General features: G+C 48.7%; 1 protein-coding gene across 3 annotated transcripts in view; it reads left to right on the forward strand.

The window, feature by feature from the left end:
• Nucleotides 1-17,444, forward strand: part of TTLL10 (tubulin tyrosine ligase like 10) — a 98,133-nt gene extending 80,689 nt beyond the window's left edge. For all 3 annotated transcript variants that reach the window (XM_043531842.1, XM_043531843.1, XM_043531844.1), the window contains 5 exons: nt 103-274; nt 5,265-5,405; nt 7,142-7,258; nt 14,551-14,644; nt 16,158-17,444. In XM_043531842.1, the coding sequence (XP_043387777.1) occupies nt 103-274; nt 5,265-5,405; nt 7,142-7,258; nt 14,551-14,644; nt 16,158-16,960 (1,327 nt within the window). In that variant the 3' untranslated portion in view covers nt 16,961-17,444. The remainder of the gene's footprint in view (nt 1-102; nt 275-5,264; nt 5,406-7,141; nt 7,259-14,550; nt 14,645-16,157) is intronic.
• The last annotated feature ends 1,034 nt before the right edge of the window (nt 17,445-18,478 follow it).

The following is an 18,478-nucleotide window of genomic DNA, read 5'->3' on the forward strand; positions in this document are numbered from 1 at the left end:
CTCCTAGTGACTTCCAAGGCACAGGAGTGAGCCGTTAACTCCCCATGCTACAGCCCTTCATGTCCTTTCTTGATGTCACATCTTGCACTTTCACTCTGGCAGGTATATCCAAAAGCCTCTGCTCCTAGAGGGGAAGAAGTTTGATGTCCGTTCTTACCTCCTCATTGCCTGCACGGTGCCTTACGTAGTATTTTTCGGCCATGGCTATGTCCGACTTACCTGCACCCACTACGATGCCACTTCTGATGACCTCACTGCTCATCTGACCAATCAGGTAAGCTGAAAATATATCCATCTATCCACCCTCTGTGATCTGATTGGATGGTGCCAGGAGGTCCCCTTTGTGCCCATAGACCAGTAAAATGATAGACTAGAGATATCACTATTAGCAAGTGGGGAAGTTGATTTAGGTGCATTCTGGGAGGCAGTTCTGACAGAGATGGGACCCCCAAAAGCAGGGTGCCTTGAGAGCCTACTGATGTGGTTCATGGGTATGTGACCCTTGCACTTTGGCTGGTATGGGAGTGATCGGATCAGGATCCCAAATGTATTATGGCCAAATGGACCAGGGTACTGGATTTGGATTCTGTTCTCTGCCACTGATCTGCTGTGTGATCTTAGGTGAGACAGTTCCCCTCTCTGGGTCTCTTTTCCCTTAGACTGTCTTGCGTACGCAGATCGTAAGCTCTTTGGGACAGGGACAATATGTCCCTTGACGGATCTGGGGCCTCGGTCGCTGGTGCTACCATAATTCAAATAAATAATAATCATGCAGCATGCAAAAGTGTCTTTAAGAAAGCATGCCTCTTGCTAGCTCTTGGAATTAAACCTTGATCTTTGCCAGCTTTGCTACCTCCAAGTGAGACCCTTGCACTGGGCCCTGTTATCTGCCAAACGCCCAGCCCACCCTCTCTCCCGCTAGTAACAGCCCCTACGGGGGGCAGAAGCTTCCTGTGAATGGGGAGGCAGAGGGAGAGGAGGGGGAACAAGGCAAGCTACCGAGACTCTTGGGGAAGGGGAGGAATCAGATCCAGGCTGTGAAGGGGCATCCCGGTAGGTCCTACAGCCATTCCTATGGCATTTCAAGAGCAGCTGTGTTCCCCCGCCCTTCTTGGTGATTGGCACCCTGACCTCTGCCCAGGTTTTGGTGCCCTCTCCTGTCTCCCACCTGCCCTGGAGGTTGGGGCACTTACTCCTGCCCCTCCCCCCAGGGTGTCTGTGCCAGGACCCATGGCAGCTAGAAGGCGGGACCTGGGCTGGGCCAGGGAGTCCTACTTGCTCCCCGGTGGCTGGCCTAGTCTCACGTGCTGCGGTGGCTGCTCCAGTCCCTCCTCCAGGTCTTGCTCTCCTCTGCCCCCACTTCCCTCCCATGCTTGTGGGGCCCGAAATGCAGCTGGATGCTGCTCAAACCCCCACAATGTATTGTGAGGGTGCAAACCAGTGGGTGGGGTGGAGACATTGATCCGCCACCCCCAATATTTCCAAACACACCTGCCCACCCCCCCAGTTCCACGGCCCCATGCGATCCCCCTGCTCAACATATACCAAGCAGGGGACCAAAGTCCACCAGAGGTTTTGCGTCACAAGAGGCCCACATCAGCTAGGGCTGACCCCGGCGGTAGAAAGTAAATGGGCACTTAGGAAAGAAACCACAGGGAAGAAAACCATTTCACCTGTAATGCATGTGCTCCCTACAGCGGAATGGTGTGTTCCAAAGAGCCAGGTGGGGAGATCTCCCAGGCTCGCCCGCTTTGTTTCTTGCAGGAGTTTTATTGTTATTGCAGAAGGGTAGCTCAGAACACCTATTATAGCCACTTTCTGCAATATACGCTGTTATCAACTTGTTTTCCTGGAACAGAGTTGTTTGCTCAACTCGAGGGCTATGCGCAGGGGATTTCAAGTGCTCAGGTGAGACCCTCTGGCACAACCGACATCAAACAAGGGACAGGTGTTTATTAGCAGAGCATAAATTACCTAGAAACCTGTCGGGAAGAGGGGGAAAGGTAACTCACCTGAGCAGCTGGCAACGTGGAGGACTTTTTTTCAAACTACACTTGATTCTCTCCTTCCTCCCCCGTGCCAGGAAGGCAGCCATTTTTCTCTTGTATGTTTCAAATGTCAAGTAGAACCATTTTCCACAGCGCACCTCTACGAAAACGCCCTGCAGTTGGATAACAAGGTAGCTTGCTCCCCTTGCTGCAGGGAACTTCGCTTTGCTAAACACCAGCACTGTTTTGGGTTAAATGCACAATCAGCTCTAGCTTGACACAAAAAGTGTAGTGTCAAAGCTTTGTTGCAAATGTATTTATTTGTAAATCTACACAGAGCCGATGACTAATTTGGCATCCCGTTTCAATGATTAATTAATTATTAATTCTTATTGTATGTGTTGTTTGTATTACCCTAGTACCTAGGAGCCATAGTAATGGACCGGGACCCCACTGTGCCAGGCACTGTACAAACACAGAACAAAAAGCCAGTCCCTCTCTCAAAGAGCCTACAGTCTATGGATGGGACAAATTCATATCTGATTTCGGTCCATTGAAGTACATGAACCAACATTAGCACATTTGGTCCACTTTTGTTTGCAGATGGACTCAAACCAAAACCCGGATTCATGTTTGAAATTCTGGCCCAGATCCCAATTTTGCTGCTGGTGCCTTTCTTAGGTTTGCATTTTACCTTCCTCTAATCCCAGCTAAGGACACATCTGGGGGAGCTGAGGTCTTGCACCTAGGACAAACGCTCCCTTTCTCCCACGCCACCTCATTCATACACCCCTGCCAGCCAGTCAGTGGCTTTCCGTCCCACGAGTCAGGCAACAGCTCATCAACAGAGAGGGGCTGATTTTGTTTCACAAGCAAGCACAAGGGAATGTGAAACTGGATCCTGAAACCTTGGAAAGAAAGCTACTGTTGTGTCTGTTTCCATCGACAACCCTTCCCCCCCCCCCCTTTTTTTTTTTAAGAGCTTTGCTGTGTTTTATAAACCAGCTTTTAAAGGGTCTCTCAGCCCAAATCAAATTTGTAGTTATTGAGCCAGACCCTCGGCTGGTGTAAATCAGTGGACCCCATGGAAATGAATGGAGCGCCACTGATTTACACCAACTGAGGATTTGTCCCATTATTTTTTACAAACTTGTCTTTCTCCTTTAGGCTGACGAGACAGCAAGTGTGAAAAATCGGGACAGAGGATGGGGGGGGGTAATAGGAGCCTATATAAGAAAAAGCCCCAAATATCGGGACTGTCCCTATAAAATCAGGACATCTGGTCACCCTATTTTCCTTTGACAAGGTGAAGTTTGTTCCGTCCAGGGCTGGGTCCTTGTGAGACGCTGCTGAGGGTGCTCAGCACCTCGCAGGATCAGGCCCTCTGTTTTCAGGGGGCACGTGCTGGCAGGAGCCAGTATGCACTTATCTTATGAGGACAGGTGGGAGTGGGAAGACAAAGGCTCAACAAGTGATAGGCCTCATTTGCCTCCTGCCCCGCCCAGGGGACAGTGCTTTAAGCTGAAACCAGGATGAGACGCAGACAGCTCCACTAATCAGAAGTTTTGCAGCTTAGCAGCAATTGCATGGCAGATATGTTTGCAATCCTGCCCAGCTGTTGCATAAGGAGAGGGGATTTATCTCTCACTGCAAACACCCAGGGCTTGATAAGGCTCCACCTTACCCAAGGATTAATGGGACAGCGGAATTGAGACTCCTTCTCCCTGATTTCCTCTAGAGATACACACATGTGCATGTTTCCCAGGCGCTCTCTCTCTCGCAGTTTCCCTTCCCAGCAGAGAGACACTCTCCGGAAGTCGGTTTATTCCTGGTCGTGTGGGGGAGTGTTACACTAGGCCGGGAGCATGGCCTCGTCCTGCCTGTCGCATGGCGAGCCGGGGGGCTGTGTGTTCACAAAGAGAAATGCCTTCCTAAAAATGCCTGACGCTGCTTTAACACAGTTGCTGGGTAATGGGGTCTGCTGTAAGCATGCATCACAGGCTGCCTGCCCCTCAAGTGATATCATCTAGGCAGCAGCCAGGGGAATGGGAAGGAAAAGGATAATATAGAGCAGGGCACTGGGAGTCTGGACTCCCAGTTCCAGGGTCTGATTCTCAGTGAATCCATTCCAGGCCTTGGGCAGGGAATGGGGAGGGGGTTAATGTAGTTTTAAGTCACCTTTGGGGCATTCCCTATGTTCTGGGGCCATACAGGGGCCTGCCCCCCGATGAGGCTGTTTCTCATGGGTCTGCATGGGGCCCTGGGAAGCCGAGAATCGCTGCAGTACAGTGCCATGGTCCCAGCGGGCCTCCAATCCAACCCTTAGTCCCGGGGCTGCAAGCAGGGCTGGGCTGGGGTGGAGAACTGGAGGGAACTGGGGAGAGGCTTGTTTATGCCCACTTCAAGCAGCATCACGGGGCTTTAATGCAACTGAGAATCAGGCCTCTGGACTCTGTTCCCAGCTCCGTCACTGACTCGCTGTGTGTCACTTCACCTCCAGGCTGGGAAGCAAATGGACTTTCAGGCTTGGCTATGAGGTGCTTTCTAGCAGGTCCTCTGTGCACTGTGACTGCTAGCTAAGACACAGGGTGGGCTCAGACTATCTTTGTGTCCACTCTGCACCCCTAGTTCTGATTGCATCCGGGCTGCCTGAAACTTGTGCATTCAGGGATTGACCCTTCGAGGCACTGAGCGCCCTTAACACCCACTGACTTCAATGGACATTGAGGGTACTCAGCACCTCACGGGAGGACTTAGTAACATTCTGCAGGATCAAGCGTTAGGACTCTAGGTCTGATCTCACCCACCCTCATATTTCCCATGGTGTCAGTGAGCTCACTCATCTTAGCAATGCAAGGGGCTGACCTGCACCCTGGCCTCCAAGAGGCCAATGGGAATTGTGGGTACCCAGCACCTTCCCGAGCAGGGTCCCAAAGCAAAACATGAGGTAAACAAGTCTGGAACTTCCAGCTGGGAATTCTGACATGGGAGCCAGAGCCCTAAAGCCATCAGAGCTAAACCCTCTGAGCAAGGGAGCTTGGGAAGAACAGACTGGCCACAACTCCTAGCCCAGAGCATTCCTTCTGCAGTTCTCACTTGGATCCGCTTGTTTTCCCATCTCTTGGGCCAGGTGGCAACTCAGAACCTATGGTCTGAATCTGGTTTCCTTATGACCATTCCTCTCTTCCCCTCCCCATTCCTCATTGCAGGCAGGGGGAAATCTAAGCCTTTTAACTAACCATCCCTTCGCTTTCTCCATCCTCCCTTCTCCCCCAGTACATGCAGAAGAAAAACCCCCTGTACAGTCAGCTGAAGGAGGAGACGGTGTGGCGGATGGAGCGCTTTAACAGCTACGTTAATGATAAATTCAGGCAAGCCAAGGGCCTCCCCAAGGACTGGGTCTTCACCGTGTTCGCTGTGAGTGTACGGGGAGCCTGTGTGCGTGCGCGGCGTTAATTAGGATTCCTGGAACAGGAGGGAGGGCAAATCTGCTTGCTTCTCAGGTGCCGGAGGGGAAACAGGGGGGCATCAAGTAAGGAGACGGTATTGGCAACACCATAGTAACCGTTTACCAGCAGATGCTGAATGCGGCAGCATTTTACTGTTAAAAACCGCCCTAAAAATGTGCATCAGAAACTACTGGAGTCTTTCATCTTGTTCATGTCAATGTAGTTTTTATTTTTACATCACACTTTGAGGTGACGTGTCATGAAAGAGGGCGATGGGCAGCAATTACCCGGAGCAGTGCTCTAGTGTTATCCATGCTTTCAATCCAATGCCACGGTACAACAGTGAAAAGTCAAGGGGCGTCAAAGAGATGTGTAGATTGACAGGACTCAAGCTGAAGTGTGACTGCACTTTTGAAGGCCTTTGTATAAGCCCATTCATTTATGGCCTGATCCCAATCACATACACTCTGTTCTTCCAGTGGGATGCTCAGATTGTGGCTGGATAACCCCTCCTGTCATGAAGAGTGGAGCAGACCTAAAAGGCTTGATTTCCACCCCGCACTCCCATCTTGCACAGGCCGAGAGGGGAAGAAAGTTAGGGACGGAGTCTCTGGGGCCATCCAGTTCATCAGCCTGACCCTGATGATGCAGTAAGGTTCCACGCAGCTTGAAACATACGCTGTGGATGGAAATGAAGGGAGCAGAGCTCAGAAAGGACAAGGGCTGTTAAGCTTTGTTGTGGTTCTGCTGTTGTTTAAAACGACACCCAAAGGAAATTAAATGCTAAAAACCTTAAGATAGCATTAGGTTTTTCACTCAAACCTTAGGGAACCAGCTAGGAAGCAACTCGGGCTAAGTTTGCCAAAAGTTTCACTACTGTTCTGAAATCTTTCCACCAGCCTGGGTTCAGGTTATTGGACAGAAACCATAAAACACAATCATTTCAGCCCAAAACCAAGCAAACCCTGGCAGTGTCTGCTCCATTTTGCCCTACGTTTTTGGCTTCCTGAACCCGCACCTCAGAGCACAAAACTCAGGAAGTCTGTGAATCGTCAATTGCCACATTTGCCCCCAAGTCTGGTTGTCCCTTTTAGAAGAGTAAATGAAGAAGTATTTCTCGGAAGTTTGTAAACACTTGTTCTGAGTGAGAAGCCAGGCTCAGTTCCATGGTGCAGTCAGTGTGATAGCACCATGGAGTAGCTAGGTTCAAAAGAAGCCCTCAAGGAGGAAGTCAGAGAGATGGGTGAAGGTTGAATATTATGCAAGGACCCCTGTTATCTGGTAAGCAGTATTTTTCCTCAAGCTTCCTACCAGAGAAGGTGTACAGGGGGTGGCTGTCTGCTTGAAGATGGGAAGGCTTGTGAGGAAATGTTGTTCACAAGCCAACAGGGTCCATGGGTCTTATGATCTCAGCTGGAATGGCTCCAGGGTCTGCCTAATATGAGAAAATCCACATTGGAGATAGTGGGTGTCTCTGGAAAAAACACTTACATGGGAAAATCCTGCCCTGAGATGTGGGTTTTGTGCCCCATTTCACATATGATTTGGCTCTCAAATCCTCTCACTTTACAAACCGGGGAAACCATCTCTATAGAGACAGGGAAGGGGAAAGTTTGCTGGGCCGGTTGGTTGCATCGCGACTAAGATGCTGTGCTTCTGTGTGTTTGGACTGACCCTAAGAGGCCGTTATCATGTGTCTTTCAGAAGAGAATGCAGCAGATCATGTTGCAATGCTTCCTGGCTGTCAAGTCCAAGCTGGAATGTAAACTGGGCTACTTTGATCTCATTGGCTGTGATTTCTTGATTGACGAAGACTTTAAGGTATTTAGCAAAATCTTGTTCCCTTCATGCATGCAGCCGCTTCTGAGGAGGAAGAAGCCACATGTTTAACAGCGCAGAGCAGCCCTTCCATAAGAGTTTAGGGTGGGAAGTGAATACTTTATCCAGTTAAAACTGTGATTGGAATTTGGGCGGGAATGTGGATTTAATAGCGAAAAATATCAAGGGATCTTTAGTGACCAGAAGCCCCCGGTCTCAATTTTACATCGCCTCTGAAAGATGGCGGGCCGGATACTCAGCTTGTATAAGTCAATGCATCTGCCTTGACTTCAAAGGAGCTATCCTGATTTACACCAGCTGAGTATCTAGCATCGAAACGCCAACAACACAGAGACCCTTTCAAGGCTATGCTGGGGCCCTGGCTCGTTACTGATCATCAAATCACCAGCAGAACTTTCTAGATGTTCCTTGTAGGTTTTTCATCCATGGACTGACCCATCCCAATCCAACTTAGCTTGTGAGAACTGATAGAATCACAGAATAAAACGGTAAATTGGGAAGTACAGACAGAGAAAGAAAGCTAGAAGAGAGGGGAAGGACTGGCTACAACCATCACGTTGCCTCAAAGCATCAAAGTCCTATAGAACCAACTGGCCTGGACACAACAGAAAGCCATCTGGTTTACTTTGCTTTTGTAGACCTGTTGCTAACGTAGAAGCTAACTCAAACATATTCCAGCAAACCCTACTACAGAATGGCAGTCATGTATGCAGCACAGGGCATGGTGCCCACACAATAGTGTCCTTTGTGCAGGAAATCTATGGCAAGAGAGAGTTAATGGCAAAGACACCGAAACTGGCACGTCTCAAATTTCGGTGACAACTGTCTTTTTGCAATGTTGGCATGCAAAGCCCTAGCTGTGTAAACATGATATAGAAAGGGAGATCCAATGTCACTCTAGTCTGGCAATCCCTCTGTGGTTAATTAAAAGGGTTAGCTCCACTTCAGTGAAAACATGGCCCCTGGAGACTATTACGTCTCTATGTATTTTGTATATGGACGGATAAACAGATCGGTTACTTTAGAATGGTTTGATCTATAACCGTGGTGGGGATTTCAGTGCTGAGAAACTGGAGACCCAGCAGTGCTGAGCGGGTTTGGAAGTCTGTTAAAATGGGGAAAGGGAGTAAAGCAGGACTATATGTCTGTATTTGTGTATTGCAGGCTATTCCTTGTTCTCTTGTCCTGTAGGGAGACAATGAACCCGACTGTCTGTTCATGTACACCACTGTCAATTAGAAAAAACTTCACTGAAGTCAGTGGAGATATCTCAGGGTAGAACTGGTAGAAGAGAGAGGAGATTCAGGCCCAGTGCCTTTAACCCAGTGTTAATGGTGTGTTGAAGTCTGTACGAATACCATGGTTGCTGGGGTGTTTGGGTAGTTCCTGGCTGGGCTTCCTGTTGTGTAGGGATCTGCACCCGTAAGACACAATGGGCCTGGTTCTCCTCTTCGCCATACACCAGTGACTTCAGTGGCATCTGATTCACATCAGAGTAAATGAGGTGCCTGAATGTGTGGTGTTCTGCCCCAGAGCAGGGCTCCCCTTCTAAAGGGGCAAGGCTGTGATGTTCAAGTTTCTCATGTTCCAAGGGCCCACATGCACTGGAGTGGCTGTAAAAGGGGGTGGAGGGACAGGCTGGATGGCTGAAGGGCTTGATAGTGGCAGGCAGCACCTTGGAGTTCTGTTACGTCTTCAGCTCCAGTCCAGGATGAAAGGGATTGAAAGGTGTTGCCATCTGATGGATTTCCAGTGGCCTAGATGATACAAACCGGGGTGTGTGTATGTGTGTCTTTAGGGCAGTGCGGCGTGTCCCCTTGGTTGTCAGTCTAAGCTGGGAAGCCAAGGGCTAACCGGGTCGCACGGATGGAGCTGTTCCCTCACACCAGGAACTCCCTCCAGAATGAGGAATGTAGGTGGGACGGGGGAAGCTTGCATCAACGATGCTTGTGCTGGAGCTGTGAATAGATACAGGTGGTCTCCCCCAGAGCCGAGCATCCAGCACCAAACTCACATACACACAGTTAAAGGAGTGAATTGACGGGAGGGAAAGTGCTGGTAGAAAGGGCTAATATTAGCTTTCTCCCATCTACGTCCTTCCTTCCTCCTTGTTCCAAATGCCTAGACACCCCTGAATCAGTCCCCAGTAGGGCTCCAGGGTCCTGCATTTGGCTGGCGCAGTCTTTGAAAGGCATTTCTGTCCCAGAGCATGGTCTGCAGCACATTGGTTGCAGCGTGCATGCAAACAGGGCCCGTGGAAAGGACCCACAACCCCTCTGCAGCACCGACCACTCTTGTCTCAGCTGCAAGGAGGAGGGCATGGGGGGGGGGGCAGTGCTTGTTTAGCACAGCTGTTCTGCCTCCTTCTCCTTCAAGTAGTTTTACCAAGACCCAGGGCTTAGGGGGAGTTCATTTAAATGGTCTCCAGTCAGGGAAGCAGTGGCCAGGAAGGATTGCATCAGCCAGGCAGAAGGGCCGCTCTCCTCAGGGGCTGCTGGGAGGACAGGCTTGTGGCTCTTTTAGTAGCAATAAAGGGATTCAGCCAGCCAGCCACGGGAGAGCAGACTCCAGCTTCGCCTGCCAATTTGTGAAAGCCAAACACGTTGGGGATAAAGGGCCAAAATCACCGCTGCGGTGAGCAGGTGCAGTTCCATTCATTTCAATGGTAGTGCTGCCCACTCGCTCCTGGGATCGTTGGGTCCTTGGAGTGGGGCTACAGAGAGATAGATGGTTCCAGACCAATTTCAGGAGCTCAGGATAAAACCTGCTTTACAGCTTCCGTCTTCGGGGGTGGGGGGAATCTGCCAGCTAACTTTGTGACCTTTGGCAGCACTAATTGGTTCCCTTGTGGGGAGTTCAGCAGAGACTGAAGGCCCCTCTCAATACTCCAGTGCGCTCAGGATTTCAGCCTCATCCACAGTGTAACATGAGACCAGGCCTCTTTAGTATTATTATTAATCAGCTGCAGTGCGGTGATTGTGCATCAGGACCCCATCACGGCGAGGTGCTGTAGAAACATGGACCAAAAAGATAGTCCCTGCCCCACAGAGCTCTGGGCTTGGGACCGGACTCAGAACCAGCCCTGCCAAGCTGCTTCTGAACTGGGGATTCACATGCAAAATAAGCACAAATCTCTGCCCCCCCAGGACCGCAAAGGGATGAAGGAGTTTGTGTCTGAGGTTGCAGCTGTAGCCGGTATCTTCTTAATTAGTTATGGAGGCTAAATCTTTTAAATGTTACTTTCCTGGCAAGAACGCACGCTCCAAGGTAACCCACACAGATCACTCTGTGTGTGTTTGTGTGTATAAGCACATGCATTCCCCCACCCCCCTCGGTGTATGCATTGATGGAACCATATTTACTCCGCAACTAGTTTCAAAGGCAACACAAGAGATAACACAGAGCAAGCTCAGGGGGGCGCCAAGAGCAGCAGAATAACCACTACCCCTTGTAGCTTTTATAAGCGCTGCCTTTCCTTGACAAAGCCACTGGCTAAAAGACGCAACATGGCAGGAGTTTTACGTGCCGCGGGAAAACTAAACTGCCTGAGGGAGAGTAAATGGCATCACCCAACAGGAATGCCCTGCAGAGACTAGAGAACAGGACTGGAGGAAAACAGCATGGAAGCACAAATTCCCTTTTTTATGTCCAGAGAGTAAAAAGATAATTTGGTTATTTTATTTTTAAGCATTACCTTTGTTTGGTGTTGGGATTTTGTTTCTTCTGCAGTTCATAGGATTAAATAGTTAGCACCTAAACAGCTCTTTAGATCTTCAAGGCACTGTATCAACATTAACTAATTCATCTTCACAACACCCTTCCTAGGCTGGTAGGTTGCAGTGTTCCTATTTTGTACATAAGGAAACAGACACAGAAGTCAGAAAGTTAAACTAACAAACACCCCCTTCCCCCCCACCACCCATCCAGGCACCAAAATAAATACCCAGATTTTCAAACAAGCTGAGCACAGGGGGTGCTAGGCCCGTTTGAAAATCTCAATGGAGGTGGGGCCTGCTGGGGGCCGAGTGCATCTGAACATCTGACCCTTATTTCGGTGGCTAAATGCAAGCTGAGCTTTTTTGGAAATCTGTCCCCGAGAGGCCAAGGGTGTGTAGGCCCCTGGCAATGCAGCTAGGCATCTAATGGGATTCTCAAGAGTACCTAGCGCTAGCTCACATCGATTTCAATGGGAATTAGGCGCCTACGTTGCTTAGGTGCATTTGAAAACCCCACTAGGCACCTGTTTACATCTTTAGGCACCTAAAATCCCTTTGCAAAACTGGCCCTAAATGAGTTGTCCAGAACCACAAAGAAAACCAGTTTCAGAGAGAGGCAGAACTCAGAAGCTCATGGATTCTGGCCAAGCACTCAGACCCCACCTGGCTTTTCTTGTGAACAAGCTAAGATGAGGCACCATTAGAACAAAACAAAAGGGAATAATGCAGCTTTCGCTCCAGTTCTACGCATCTCAAAGGTCTTAAAGCTATGGGACAGATAACGGAGGCCTGGTTTGGATCTCACTGGTGCTGGCTTAGAGCAGGAGTATTTCCACTGAAGTCAGTAGAGTGTGACACCCGGTGTGCGTTAGAACAAACCCATGTATATCATAGGTTGCGAACAGGTGTATCAAATGCAGCCGTAATTACATGCCCAGCAATAAATTCCATGTGGGCTTGAATATTAGAGTCCACTGGGAGATGGGACACCAGCACTATCCCCTATTATTTTCAGAGACCCCCAAATAAATCTTTACTTTCCACTTGGCCAGCTGCTACAATTAAGCAGTGCTCAAAGGACCACACAGTTTATGGGACGTCACTTCTCAAGGTCAAAATTCTTGAGGAAAAGAATCAAACTCTCACCCAAACTTGCATTTCTTCTGAGCCCCAAAGCTCAGACCCCTGAAGCAGTAGGAGTTGTGGGTGTAGAAGGAACACAGACTCGGGTCCTTTGGTAGCTGTTATCTGCAAAGTAACACGGAACAAATTCTAGCCACAGGCGCTCAGAGGCTACAATGATGAGAGCTGTATATGAACCCGAACAGAATAGAAAAAAAATTAAGTAGCTGATAATAAAAGGTCATTTGTCAAATGCTGACTGTATCTAGTGCCATTTAAAGATCGAATGAAGGCATGGGCCCAGCCTTGAGGAGCTTGCAGTTTATCAGCCACCTTTCGTAGGTTAAAAAGCCAGGAGAGGAGGGATGGTCCAGTGCTTATGGACTCAGGAGCCCAGGGTTCAATTCACTGATGTGTAGAGGTTTGGTTTCCTGCCTGACCTTGGGCAAGTCACTTTGTCTCTCTGTCCATCTGCAAAGCGGGAATAAAAGTACGTCCCTACATCACAGGGTTGTTGTGAGGATGAATACATTGAAAACATATGAGAGACTCAGAAGCTATACCAGTGGTTCTCAACTTATTTTCCATTGTGGGTCATACAGGCAGCTCTCTCTGTGTTAGGTGGGCCGCATCCACACAATATATATACTGCCTGTATGGCCCTGAGGATGTCACATGGGCCACAGCTGTGTGCTGATTGGGCCACAAGCAGCCCACAGGCCGCGGGTTGAGAACCACTGAGCTATACTGTTGGGGGCCATATAAGATAGGTAGCATGGACAGCTTTGCTCCTTCTGTTTGTCTGTTTCACTTGAAAGCATGAAAGGGAAACAAGAAACTAATCCAGACATTTCATAGAATGATAGACTATCAGGGTTGGAAGGGACCTCAGGAGGTCATCTAGTCCAACCCCCTGCTCAAAGCAGGACCAATCCCCAATTTTTGCCCCATCCCTAAATGGCCCCCTCAAGGATTAAACTCACAACCCTGGGTTTAGCAGGCCAATTCTCAAACCACTAAGCTATCCCTTCCCCCATGTAAAGGTTCATCTGTCAGTACAAAATCTTATGATCTTGTATTTGGGGGGCGCTGAGCAAAGTTTTCAAAGATGGGAAAAAATATTTGCCAGAAGCTATCAATGGAGTTTCAGTGCCCTCTTGTGGTACCGGTAAAACCTGGCTTTGCTTTCGTTTCTACTCTTCTAAAGGAGACAGTCCACATTTCAAAGCCCCTTTTGTGTCTTTTCATTTTCCAAAACAAACTGAGAATTCAGAGTTTTATTTTTCCTCTCAGTAAAAAAGGGGGAGAGGTGAAGGTAAAATTACTGCATCAACCCTGCCTAATTCAGGTGATTTATTTCTAGGGGAAGGCAGGAACACTTATTGAGGAAGACACACTGGCTGCTTCTAATGATGGGCTCTTTCTCCACAGCATTTCAACAACAGAGCACTAGTCAGTCCTAGGAAAACTACGTGCGTAAGCACACTTTTCTGCCTCCCCGCAAATGGCTGAATGCTCTGAATCTCCCGGCAAGTTCTCAGCATGAGTTGGAGAACCTGTGCTGGAAGCAGAGGCTGAATAGAGGGGTTTAGCTCACTGGGCTTTACATTTGTTGGGGTTTTAATAGAACCGTGCACGAGTCAGTTGCTTTGTTTTGTAAAGATTTGTGTGAGCGTTTGCTCTGGTTTCACCACCGCTGTGTCTTATTTGCACCCTTGGATTTGAAAGAGCCTGACAAGTCAAAGGAAACCAAGCTGAATTTAACCCAGACATGCAAAGTCAATGTTTCACGTGGTTTTCAGCTGAAACAGAAACTTGGCCCTCGTCTTGCTCAGAACTCAAGCCCTGGAATCAAGGCCCTGGGTTCATTTGAAACCAACCCCTCACGGTGCTTAAACTTGATCTCAGGCTCACTTGAAATCAGGCTTGTCAAAGCTTCACCCCTAACTACCCACACAACTTTGCCACAGGTTCATTCCAAACTCATTTGACAGATGTTATGGAAGCACTATATAAAAAAGACCCAGGTATAGATACACATGTATATGTAGATAGTTAATATAAAGAGTACAAAATAATATGTAGTGTTTCACTAACTTAGTAGGCTCAATAAAGCTGGTGTAGATAAGCCCTGCAAATGGCTACCTCTTAACGACAGATTCATGAATTTCAGCAAACCTCACAAGTGTCTGTTTTTTAATGAAACCACAAGCTTGGTGAACCGTCACCTGACTGCAGGGCTCGTTATGAAAGTTTTGCACAGCGCTAGTCAGATCACAGTCAGACCGGAGACGTGGTTAGCCCCTTGCTTATGTTTTGGAATGTGTTGACTTGATTTCGTGCCGCCTATTCTCACGCTCATGAATCAGCATCAGCGCAAACTGTGGGGGAATAAATGTAGCTTTCAGGCTCTTGTCTATGCTCATCTCTTTTTAGGTCTGGCTCCTGGAGATGAACGCAAACCCTGCGTTGCACACCAATTGTGCAGTGCTGCAGGACATCATCCCCACCGTGGTCAATGGGACTCTGGGTAAGTAAAGAGCCCTGCAATCAAGGCCTAAGCTTCCCCAGTGCTCTCCATGAGACATGCCCACCTGGAGCAAAGGCACAACAACATGGCTTTGGGGCATTATACAGAACAGGAGTCAAGTCAGGGTCTCTTTGCAAAAGGGTTTTCATGGATCTCAAACTCTGGATGGGGTCTAATGCCCATTGCAATCAATGGACAGACCTGCTGGCAAAACTGGTGTGGGCCCCTTTGTGCACTAAGGCTGGGACTCTCAAAAGCACTTATGGGACTTAGTCCTATTGACTTTCAGTGGGACTCGTGCTTTTGAAAATCCTACCCTAGCCAAGACTGCTTAGGAATATTGCTGTTTGTAGCCACCTGCTCATTCAGGGCAGACCATGTTTCTGAAGATGTTTTCGCTTACTTTTATGTAAAATGTGCGGGCTACGTTTTTATAAACAGTCCTTCAAATTGTACCCTTACGTTCCTGCAAGTGCAGCTTTCACATGCATTCTTTTGCAGGCACAGGAATTAGCAACATGCATGCACAGTCTATCCGACTTGGGCATTTATATGGCTCCCATTAGCATAGTATCTTTAATGTATTTATCCTCACAGCAGCCCTGTAAGGTAGGGCAGTGCTATTGTCCCCCTTTCACAGATGGGGGACTGAGGCACAGAGGAACTTGTGAGTTGCACAAGAGGTTTGTGACAGAGCAGGAATTAAAGCTGAGTCTCCCACAGCCCGCGCTAGCATTCTAGCCACTGCACCACCCTTCTGTTCTCAGCGTACATTTATGCATGCTGAGCGAACACTTTGCTGCCTGTGTGAGCTATTTGCACACACACACATGCAATTTGCACATGACAAATCAACTTTATACAGACAGCATTCTAGATATTTTCTGCAGTCTGGTGTGTAACATGGGAAGTGCGTGTGTTTGTGCAAGATGGGTTAGTAATGTCCTGACTGTGCTTCCTTTCATAGATATGACTGTTGTGTGTAGTGGTTGTTATGCTGGGGTATTTAGTCATGTCCTGACTGTGTGTCCTTTTGGTGACTTAGCTGTGTTTTGTGTGGTGTGCAGTGTAGTTTGGGATGCATGTGCGTGTGTAGAGGTGTTTAACCATGTCATGATTATGTCTTCTGTGTGTGTGTGTGTGTGTGTGTGTGTGTGTGTAGAGGTGTTTAGCCATGTCATGATTATGTCTTCTGTGTGTGTGTGTGTGTGCGTAGAGGTGTTTAGCCATGTCATGATTATGTCTTCTGTGTGTGTGTGTGTGTGTGTGTGTGTGTGTGTGTGCGTGCGTAGAGGTGTTTAGCCATGTCATGATTATGTCTTCTGTGTGTGTGTGTGTGTGTGTGTGCGTGCGTAGAGGTGTTTAGCCATGTCATGATTATGTCGTGTGTGTGTGTGTGTGTGTGCGTGCGTAGAGGTGTTTAGCCATGTCATGATTATGTCGTGTGTGTGTGTGTGTGTGTGTGTGTGTATAGAGGTGTTTAGCCATGTCATGATTATGTTTTCTGTCACAGATTTGGCTCTTGAGATTTTCAACAAGAGCTTGAAAGGCCAGAGGATTTTGCCTTTGCAGACACAGTGTCATTTTGTGCTGCTCCATAAGGGGGGTACGTCTGAAGCTGGACTGAGACCCTCAAAGACCAGGAACGCCCTGGGTATCTCTAGGAACCAAAGGTCACTGACGGAAAGCACCAGCCACCTCGCTCGGCATCCTCCCAAAGCATCAGAGAAGCCTCCAAAGAAACCAAGTGGTCTTGGGGAAAACACCATCTCCACTCCTCAGAAGGTTTCCCAGAAAACTGTCTTAAATATGCCCCAGGTGCAGATCACTGATATACGCAGCGCCTACGCCTGCCATCCTTTCAAACCCACAGTCCAAAGCGGCCAGGTGAGCAGTGCTTGCAGCCAGTACGTTATCAAGCCTGTGGTAGTCTCAGAGGAAGGTAGCCTGGCAAAGCTCAGCAAAGACGATGGCTCAGAGAAGGACACGGCCAACACTATTGTTCCCACAGCTGCTGCTTCGAAAGAGACCGCCTATGGCATGTGGTTACAGCAGACCTTTGGGATTAAATCTCCCACATCCCCTAAAGAAGACCTGGCCTTCACCAGCTCCCAGATGGTCTTTCTGCACCTCCAGGCCAAGGTCTCAGGTGGCCTGCCTTGCTGGAAAGGCCACTCCAAGTCACTCTACCAACCCCCGATCCACCCCACAGCCAAGGAAACACCATTGACCAATGACAGCAAAGCAGCAGCTGCTTCCCAGTGCACCGAGCCGCCTCCAGACGATCAGAAAAAGGTGTCCCATCGCGGGTCTTAGACTGAGATCACTGTGTGTTGAATACATGATGCTTTCCCATGAGGAACATAAAAAAAACCACATTCTATATATCTGTGACGTATCTAAGCATTTTTTGGAAACGGTCACGGACTTTTAAAAGCTATTTTGTTATTTTAGAAGAAAGAGAGAGATGATTGTGCGATACACTGACTACTGACCACCAGTGTAACACCCCCCGCCACCATCAATACAGTTCACTCCCCTCCTCCTGCACACAGCTGTCAATTTAGAAAGACCATTGCACTTTGTTTTTTGTTTTTTTAAATCATAGCATTATCCTGTAAATCCATGGAATGAGACTGAAACCACAGAGTGTGATGTCCTCTTCCAGAGTGTTTCTTTTAATGGCAGCTGAGCAGACTCAGTTATACCCACGTATGCCATTGTGTGTCCTGTGCAATTATGTATGTAATGTGCACTCCTAATCATGTATTATTCCAGATATATGTGCACGTGTTATTGTTTATGCACCATGCACTCATGTGCTAGGGATCTATTATTCACAATTCTATTCGCATGATCGTATAGAGCCATGGGTCTCAACCTATTTACCATTGTGGGCCGCAGATGCAGCGCTCTGTGTTAAGTCAGGCCACATCGACACAATATCTATACCACCTGCATGGCCCTGAGGATGTCACATGGGCCACAGCTATGTGCTGTTTGGGCCGCAAGTGGCCCACAGGCTGCGGGTTGAGAACCACTGGTATAGAGGTCTGGTGTCCCTAGCCTCTGTTTGCCAGCTGGGCATGGGCGACAGGGGATGGATCACTTGGTGATTCCCTGTTCTGTTCATTCCCTCTGGGGCACCTGGCATTGGCCACTGTCAGGAGACAGGATACTGGGCTAGATGGACCATTGGTCTGACCCAGTCTGGCCGTTCTTATGTTCTTCTGTCAGTTAAACGAGTGAGATTTCCCAGCCCTCTCTTGCATGGTCTGCGGAGAGATGGTCAATGGCATAATACTTTCTGTAGTGGTACACGCCACTTCCGCCTGGGATGAATCATTCCCCCCATCTTGCTGCACTTTGTTCAGCCTCTCCCCCAGCCACAAGGAGCCACCCTCTTCTCTGGACACCACACGGTGGCAGGGAACGAGGCACAGGTCCTCCAGGTCTGACCACTCAGAAGTGTGGTCTTTTCCAAGCCCCTCTTTGCTCTGCAGAAGGGTCAGTGGGAGGTCCCCACGCAACAAACTAGTCCCAAGTGAGTCACCTCCATGATGCTTGGAACCATAGCAGCTCGAAGGCAGGACTTCCGAACAGCATTCCTGTTTGCATTGAAACACGAGTGGGCTAGTGTGTAAAATCCTGCCTGTATGCATTTAATAATCCTACTTAAATAGCATCATATGAACCTGAACAGAGCCGCATAACGCCCCTTCCCCCCCACACGTGCTTTGCATGCAGTAAGCCCCCATTTTATAGAGATGTGATGCCTCCCTATCACCGTGTAAAAAACACCTTCCCCACCCCACCCCGCACAGCCCTGGCCAG

The sequence above is a fragment of the Chelonia mydas genome, chromosome 18 (assembly GCF_015237465.2).
Source record: "Chelonia mydas isolate rCheMyd1 chromosome 18, rCheMyd1.pri.v2, whole genome shotgun sequence".
NCBI classification, from domain to species: domain Eukaryota; kingdom Metazoa; phylum Chordata; order Testudines; family Cheloniidae; genus Chelonia; species Chelonia mydas.